The sequence below is a fragment of the Cydia pomonella genome, unplaced genomic scaffold (genome assembly GCF_033807575.1).
Source record: "Cydia pomonella isolate Wapato2018A unplaced genomic scaffold, ilCydPomo1 PGA_scaffold_192, whole genome shotgun sequence".
NCBI classification, from domain to species: Eukaryota; Metazoa; Arthropoda; class Insecta; order Lepidoptera; family Tortricidae; genus Cydia; species Cydia pomonella.
The window spans coordinates 215,238-224,378 of NW_026907832.1; the positions used below are offsets into that span (position 1 = coordinate 215,238).

The 9,141-nt window shown below is 38.6% G+C and overlaps 1 protein-coding gene across 1 annotated transcript; it reads left to right on the plus strand.

The window, feature by feature from the left end:
- Positions 1 to 3,792: 3,792 nt before the first annotated feature.
- LOC133533662 (uncharacterized) lies at positions 3,793 to 8,876 on the plus strand. The gene is made up of 3 exons (XM_061872688.1): positions 3,793 to 5,896; positions 6,236 to 6,484; positions 8,806 to 8,876. Exons 1-3 carry the CDS (start codon positions 4,867 to 4,869, stop codon positions 8,874 to 8,876), a joined length of 1,350 nt encoding a protein of 449 aa, XP_061728672.1. The 5' UTR covers positions 3,793 to 4,866.
- Positions 8,877 to 9,141: the final 265 nt, after the last annotated feature.

Sequence of the window (9,141 nt, forward strand, 5' to 3'; positions counted from 1 at the left end):
TTGTAAGTAAAATTTAAATTCGCTGTATTTTAAACTAATTATACGGATTTCACTCACGTGTTTCACAAACGAAATAGAGCAAAAACGAGTTTTGTATGAAAAAAAATTGTAAGTAAAATTTAAATTCGCTGTATTTTAAACTAATTATACGGATTTCGATCACGTGTTCTTAGGCACTCGCGCGACATGTTTCGGAGAAAGGAGACGTAGGCTCTCCGAACTAAAAACCTGGTGGAGGACCTTACAGAAAACCGCAGCCAAATAACACTAGACCCTACTCATAGTGTTGTGTTCCTGCCGGTGAGTAAGGTTGCCAGAGCTCAACGAGGGGGGGCGGGTTTAGGGTCGGCAACGCGCATGTAACTCCTCTGGAGTTGCAGGCGTACATAGGCAACGGAGACTGCTTACCATCAGGCGGGCCGTATGCTTGTTTGCCACCGACGTAGTATAATTTTTTTTTTACCAAAAGCGCCATACATGTACCTATAACATTTGAAGAGTTCCCTCGATTTCTCCAGGTCATCAGACCCCGACTTGGTGCCAACGGGACCATCTCGGGGTTATACCCGTTCAATAATTTTTTTTTTTAAATATCGGTTCACGATTCTCGGAGATATAGAATAACATACATACAAAAAAAATCAGTCGAATTAAGAAACTTCCTCCTTTTTTGAAGTCGGTTAATAAAAATACAAGCAGCATATGGATAAATCTGTACCAAAAAGGATAATAAAGCAATAAGCCCCCAGATTTAATTTCCAATTAGAAATCCGATGGTTTTTAATTTCTTATCTAACTGTACCGGGATAATTACTAAAGCACATAGCCTGATTAATCTGGCCATATTAATGGAATCGCTGAGAATTCATTTACATTGCGACGTTCTTTATTTATTAAGATAACTTATTAAATACTCCCTTCGGTCGTATTTTAATTTATCGCCACTTGCTTCGAATTTCCTTTTTGCGCACTCGTATCGAAATGTACTATTTCATCACACTTGCTCGAAAAAGATCTCGTTTCAGGCAGGTGTATTGAAGGACAAAGGCCTATATTGTTCCCGCGGGAGGTTACATCACCTATTCTTACAAACCAACTAGCATTATTGAGATTTACTTTTAAAATACAGACGTTTATAATTTAATACTCGTATTTATGTTTATGTTTAAAATTATTTAACTTGATTAATTTAACAGCCATTTAAAATATTTTTACAGTACATATGGTGCTACTTTTCCGCACTAGTGCGTAAATTAGCACATTATGTAACTATATCGAAACTTTAAAGAGCCATATGTACTGTAAAACGTTGTACGATACATGTGCGAATAGGTAATTCGCAACTCGTGTTGATTTAAAACACTCCCTTCGGTCGTGTTTTAATTTATCGCCACTCGTTTCGAATTTCCTATTTTTCGCACTTGTATCGTAATGTACTATACAGTACATATGGTGCTACTTTACGGCACTAGTGCGAAAATTAGCATATTACGTTACTGTGTCGAACATTTAAAGCCCCATATGTACTGTAAAACGTTGTACGATACATGTGCGAATAGGTCATTCGCAACTCGTGTCGATTTAAAACACTCCCTTCGGTCGTGTTTTAATTTATCGTCACTCGTTTCGAATTTCCTATTTTTCGCACTTGTATCGTAATGTACTATTATATAATTTTCAATCGTGGCTGCATGCCTTCGATGCCTAACCTGTCGAGAAATCACAAAATGGCGAACGAATGTTTGATATTTCACCGTATTTAAGAATTATTTCGCTTAAAATTTAGTTTTTTCTTCGCAAGTGTGATGAAAAACATTGTGTGTAACTCCGGGGGTAAGAATATTGCAAACTCGGGTCTTTAATTCCCTCCTGCCTGCGGCTGTCGTGTCCAAAATTTCAGTTACCCCCTCGTTGCATAATGTAGTATTACAGAATTGGAGCATAATTACCCACGGGAGGAAACGACGATTGTACGAGTATATATATGGTTAATATACAATAAATTGCGTAAAATTATTTTCCATAATGTCATGTGAGTTACCACAAAATGTATGAAGCTGTACAGCGCGATCTTTTACCTGCCAAATTCGACGCACGAAATAGTCTTAGAACTCTTAAAATAAATAAATAAATAAAATAAATATTATAGGATATTATTACACAAATTAACTAAGTCCCACAGTAAGCTCAATAAGGCTTGTGTTGTAGGTACCTAGACAACGATACATATAATATATAATTATAATTTTTAAATACATAGAAAACACCCATTACTCAGGAACAAATATCCATGCTCGTCACACGAATAAATGCCCTTACCAGGATTTGAACCCGGGACCATCAGCTCTCTCTCTCTCTCTCTTAGACTCTTAGATTATATACAACTTACTCAATCAATGTATCTTTCCTTTTGACCTAATATTGCTTTCCTATTATGATCTTTTTGGAAATATACTTGTACCCAATTCTTCTTCCTACATTTCCAATGCAAACTTAGCGTGGATGGGTTCTAATTAAATTGTTCCGATACAATGTAAATACATTCAGAACCCTACGTAAAATGTAAATACAATTTCGGAAAGGATTTTTTTTTGTTTGGGTAATTCACACTCAGGTTTTTTCATTAATTAAATAACTTTACAAATTGTATAGGCATAATGCAAATGATGATGGCAAAAGGATTAAGATTAAATCTAAAGGCTTTTTTAATCGTTTTCGCCGTAATTAATATTATACCAATTGTACAAATGTACAATTGTAATAAATGTTTTTTTTTATCATTAGGAAAATTAATAATTGCCATGCGGCAATGAACGGCCACAGTTGATATTACAGTCGCACGCGACCTGAGGCGAGTAGACGGTTCAAGAGCCGTTGCCAAGACTACTTAAAAAAAAAAAGTTTATGGGAAAATTTCAAAATCAGTCCCAACAGCTTTCTAAAAGTATTATCCGATAGATGCGACTGTCGAATATGGAGGCACCTGGTAGTTGTGACTGGGCGACCAGTACCCCTAGTGTAAATAAATTCGATTTCGAAACGTGACGTACGCGTTTGCGTTAAGTCTCATTTTGTATTGGATTTAGAAAGAGCGCGCCAAGCGGGACGTTTTGGAAACTCAAAATCCTATACAAAATGAGACTTAAACGCAAACGCGTTCGTCACGTTATGATGTCGATCAAATTTACACTAGGGGTACTGTACGTTGTTTTGTTACTCTTTAGTTTAGTTGTAATTAGTAAATACTCACACTAGTTATTAGATACGTAGCTTAGATAAACTAACAAAATCTATGGATTGTAAAGATCTGAAATAAATGATAATTTAATTTAATTTAAGCTTTTATCGCTGACTGTACGCTTTTCTTTCATCAGGGAACTACTCACCGACACCATTCTACCAAACCCCAACGCAATTAGGTTGCGTTGTTTTATCAGTTCCCTATGGCCACCTCCTGTCTCCATCATCAGATCAACTCGATGGATGGTAATATTGCATTTTCACCCGACTTACATATGTATGCCAATTTTCAGCTTCATCGGAAACCGGGAAGTAAGTCAAATTTAACTTACAAGATTTGACCGGAACAAACATCATAGTTTACATTGCAAGTTAAAATTAAATAAAAATTATTTCCTAGTAATATTGATGGCAGCGCCATCTCTCTCGCTATGCCGGAATTACCTGAGTTGATTCGGATAGGAGTTATACTGTTCTAACTCAGAGTTGACCAAAGACAAAGACCGTAAGACTTTAAGAGCTTGCATATATTTGAGAAAATTTTGTCCTTGCTGCCGTGACCTGTGTGGCCGACTGGTTTGGCATCTGCCGCGAATGCAAAAGATGCTGGTTCATTCCGAGCCCTGCGCACGGAGGCCTTGGTCACTTTTTCTTTCATAAATGACATTTATTTCAATTTAAAATAAGATATAGATGCCACAGAGGAGAGATTTGAAACAATAAACGGATATTTGTCTTGCTTTACCAATTACAGTTAGTCCAAAAGTTCATATCATCATGTTTTATTGGTCTGTGTGCGCTCGCGCCAGCAATGTGAATAGCTGGCCTGGAAAGTTGGCGCAATAATAAAAATAATAATTATACACAACAGAATAATAGCCGGTTTAATCAAGTCCCCGCGGGCCGTAAATTGAAAGTTGGCGTGTTTTGAGGGCCAGTTCATATCCATATGAATACTCCTTTAATACGGGATCGGAATAAATTAGGTCAAATCTGCCTGGTGCTTTATACTGCGTAATGACAACAAGCACGGCTTGTGGTTAAACGGTCACCGTAGCTTATATTGTACTTTACATTTTGTAGATTATTAATACTTATGTATTAAAGGTATTGACAGGCTTAAGGACAATTTTATTGCAGTGTACGCTTAGAATGGTCCGGGTCCGAGCCGAGGCGCCCGATACTTCAAGAAAACATCACGTGATCACCGATCATCTGTCATGGAAAACGAAGTGTCGGAAGCAAAGAGAATTTCAAATGATGATGATGACTCCTGCCCGGTTTCGGTCACAGCGATTGTGTGTTCTGGAGTGGATTTTTAGGGTTCCGTAGCCAAATGGCAAAAAACGGAACCCTTATAGATTCGTCATGTCCGTCTGTCTGTCCGATTATGTTGTCAGATAATTAGCATGTGGAGGGTAAAATAAAAACCAGTCTCAAAGCAGCGCTCGTCTTTAACTTACGTCCCCTGTGCCCTTGCATACTGAACATGGCGCAGCCGGTTTTTAAAATTTACTAATTCATAGTCAATAGTGTTATTCGAAGTAGAAGTGATAAGATAACTGTAATAAAAACGTAAAAGTGAAGTGCTATGCAATATAAAAGCTAAAATAATTTCCAAGTACAATGGAAGCCATTTTGCAACCACCGCCGCCGTTTATATTTGAAAATAATCTTGTAAATGTGACATCTGGTAATTTAAGTAAAGAGTGGGACAAATGGAAAAAGAGTTTTAAAATTTACTATGCAGCGTGTGAAATCGGCAAGAAAGATGTGATAGTGCAGATAAATATTTTGCTTCACGTCATTGGTGATCGGTGCAGAGACGTGTACGATCAATTTACGGATAAAACAAAATGTGATACTGTAGACAAAGTGTTGGAGAAATTTGATTGTTTTTTTTTCCCAAAGAAGAATTTAACGATCGAACGTCACAGATTTTTTACACGCGATCAGAGTGAATTCGAGTCCGTGGAACAGTACGTGTTCGAATTAAATAAAATGGCAGTGAAATGTGAATTTAAAGACCTGTGCCAAGACTTAGTGCGAGATAGATTGATATGTGGAATAAGAGATGGATCGCTACGGGAACGCTTGTTAAGGGAACCTGATTTGACTTTAACGAAGGCTGTAGAGATAGGTAATTTGGCAGAATTATCCCGAGCACAAGCTGTGACCTTGAAATCGGAGAGCACTGAGCATCACCACGTTCAAGAAATTTCGAATGAAAATCAGGGTACTAACTCACAAGTGAAGGAGATTGATGCCATACGAAAAGACCGCCGTTTTTCTCGAGGGCAGCGGTCAAGGTCATCGCGCGCGCGATCGGGCGGACAATGGTCGCGCCCATGTCCGTCGCGGCAGCAAGAGTATCATCAGGACTCGCGTGGTGCTAGAGGTAGCCTACCTACTTCACACTACCGTGAGGAGAGAAAGTGGCACAATACGCCGATGTATCGTGGTTGTCTACAATGTGGTGGAGTTCATCCGAAGTTTAAATGCCCGGCATATGGACAGCAATGTTTAAGTTGTAAGAAATTGAATCACTACTCGAGAATGTGTGGAATCTATGAGGTGCGCGGGGACTCTTCCGATCAGGTAAATAAACAAAAGGGTGTAAAGAATGATGATTTTCTAGAGAGTTTACAAATTTGTGGTACAAACATAACTTTCAAGCTAGACACCGGTGCTGACGTAAATGTACTTCCTGTAAGTAGGTTAAAAGAATTAAACATTCGTGAGTCTGATTTGACTAAAACGTCCCTAAAATTGGAAGCTTATTCAAGGGGTCAGTTAAAAGTGGTAGGTAAATGTTATCTAAAAGTCACGCATAAATCTAATGTATATATTTTACGATTTGTTGTCGTTGACACAGATTCGGTGCCGATACTAGGTAAGTATTCATGTCGGGAGCTTAAATTGGTTAAGAGAGTATACACGATAGAAAAGAAAAGTGAAATTTTAGATGAATATCCAGACGTTTTTGTTGGTGTAGGTTGTTTGCCAGGAAATTACAAAATTAGACTAAAAGATGACGTCAGACCAGTAGTCCATTCACCTAGAAAATTACCGGTAGCATTAAAAGATAAAATCAAAAATAAGTTGGAAGAAATGCAGGAACAGGGCATTATTGCCAAGGTTGAGCGCCCCACGGATTGGGTGAACAGCATGACGGTGGTAAAAAAGCCTAATGGCGACCTGCGGATATGTTTGGATCCCCAGGACCTTAACAAGGCTATTCGGCGTGAGCATTTTAAGTTGCCAACCTTAGAAGAAATAACTTCTAGTTTATCAGGAGCTAAGTACTTTAGTACCTTAGACGCAAAACACGGATTCTGGCAAGTGGCACTACATGAGTCTAGTACGGATTTATGTACATTTAATACGGCTTTCGGCAGGTTCAAGTTTCTCAGAATGCCGTATGGCATCTCGTCTGCATCAGAGGTATTTCATAGGAAACTATATGAGCATTTTGAGGACATCGAGGGGGTAATTCTTTTTGTCGATGATTTATTAGTATACGCAAACTCAAAAGAAGTTCATGATCAGAGACTTAGGGCAGTACTCGAGAGGTGCAGGGAAATAAATATTAAGTTAAATCGCCAGAAGTGTAAAATTGGATTAAACGAATTAAAATATCTAGGGCATAAAATCACCCATGCTGGGATAAAACCAGATGATAGTCATATATTAGCTATAAAAAACCTCCCGAGGCCACAAAATACAAAAGACGTCGAACGATTTTTAGGACTAGTTACATATGTAGGTAGATTTGTTCCAAACCTATCAGAGAAAACATTCCTTTTACGAGATTTATTAAAAAAATCTGTAGAATGGCATTGGGATTATCAACACCAAGAATGTTTCGATAAAATAAAGGAATGTTTGACTAATCCACCGGTACTACAATATTACAGTCTAGATAAGCCGGTAGTTATCTCGGTAGATGCGAGTAAACACGGGTTAGGTTGCTGTTTACTTCAAAATGACCTACCAGTCTCGTATGCTTCAAAGTCCCTGTCAAAGGCCGAACAATCGTATGCTCAGATCGAGAAGGAGTTATATGCGTGTGTTTATGCGTGTGAAAGGTTTTATAGCTATATATACGGGCGAAGTGACGTTACGATAGAAACAGATCACAAACCGTTAATTAGCATCGTAAATAAACCGTTAGCAAACGCACCTGCGCGGTTACAACGAATGTTATTGAGACTTCAACCATATACCTTTAAACTTGTTTACAAGCCGGGCAAGTACTTATTCATCGCTGACGCACTATCCCGTGCAGTTGCACCGGGCGCGAGCGAGAACTCCGTTCCACGCGACTATCTCGAGGCGCAGGCGCAGGTGTGTGCGCTTACCACGTCAAATCCACTCACAGATTCACATTTTTTAGAAATACAAAAATATACTAAGCAGGATGAAGAGTTACAACAACTAATTAAAGTTATTAAGTCTGGATGGCCGACACATAAAAATAAAATAAATGCGTTATTAAATCCCTATTGGGATGTGCGGGATGAACTCACCCTTGCCTTTGGAATAGTTTGGAAAGGAAACCGCGTTGTGATTCCTAAATGTATGCGTACAGAGATGCTCCAAAAAATCCATATAGGCCATTTAGGTATAGAAAAATGTCGATTAAGAGCTCGTGAAATTATGTACTGGCCCAATTTAAATTCCCAATTATTAGACTATTTGTCGCGTTGCCAGGCATGCCTTACTTATAGAAAGAAAAATAGTAAGGAGCCCCTCATACCACACGAAGTGCCCAAGCGGGCGTGGAGCAAAGTAGGTGTAGATGTCTTTCACTATGGCGGGAAATCGTTTTTATTACTAATAGATTATTACAGCAAATTTGCAGAGGTAGTAAAACTAAAATGCTTAAGAACCGAATATGTCATCAATAAAATAAAAACTATTTTTAAAAGGCACGGTATTCCCGAAATACTTATGAGTGATAATGGCCCAGAGTTTAACTCGAATAGTTTTAAACAGTTTTCCAAAGAGTGGTCATTTCAGCATGTGACGTCATCACCTGGGTTTTCTCAGTCGAACGGTCAAGTCGAGCGATTCGTACAGGTGTTCAAAAACATGATGCGTAAAACTACGTTTGATAACACAGATTTGAACCTAGCTTTACTGGAATACGCAAACACTCCCATTTCATCTAGTCTTCCATCCCCGGCGGAATTACTTTACAACAGGAAATTAAGAAGTATAGTTCCATGTTCACCTATTTTATTGAGGTCAAGAGTACAGAAAGATGTTGTCAAAAACTTGAAGGCCCGCCAATACAACCAGAAAATTTATTATGATAAGGGAGCTCGACAATTATCAGAGTTATACATAGGTCAAAAAGTGAAGGCTAGACATAATGATTCTTGGAAGGCTGGCACGATACTGAAAAAGCTGAGTTTTAGGTCTTACATTGTTAAATTACAGTCAGGGACAGAGGTAAGACGAAACAGAAAACACATAATTGTCGATTCACAGTTTAGGGTTGATAATGAATTGCCGCGCGCAAATTATGATGACATAATTATAGGTAATGATAACGCACAGCTGATCAGTGCGCCTACGTGTTCCCTTGCCCCCGCGCAGTCCCCGCCGCACTCGCTCAGCACCGGTTCTAACGTTCGCAACGTTCTCATAAACAATACTTACCGTACTACTCGTTCCGGCAGGGAAGTACGACCTCCTGATCGGTGGGGATTCCCAGCCACATCATGAAGGGTGAACTACATGCAGTCAATCTAATCCCGGCGCAATTTGTCAATGAACAATGAATTCAAGTTTAGATTGTTTTAACAGTCAAGTATAGGAAATCAATTGCATGTCTTTGTAATGTTTAACGTATGTATCTTAAATTGAATTTTTAATACAGTTAAGTACGTAAAT

Bases quoted from the DNA above. Each gene is read 5' to 3' on its own strand.
- LOC133533662 (XM_061872688.1), top strand. From the start codon at position 4,867: ATGGAAGCCATTTTGCAACCACCGCCGCCGTTTATATTTGAAAATAAT. The intron at 5,897-6,235 runs GTACAAACATAA...TTGTTGGTGTAG, and splicing joins AGAGAGTTTACAAATTTGTG to GTTGTTTGCCAGGAAATTAC. The intron at 6,485-8,805 runs GTGAGCATTTTA...GATAACGCACAG, and splicing joins CCTTAACAAGGCTATTCGGC to CTGATCAGTGCGCCTACGTG.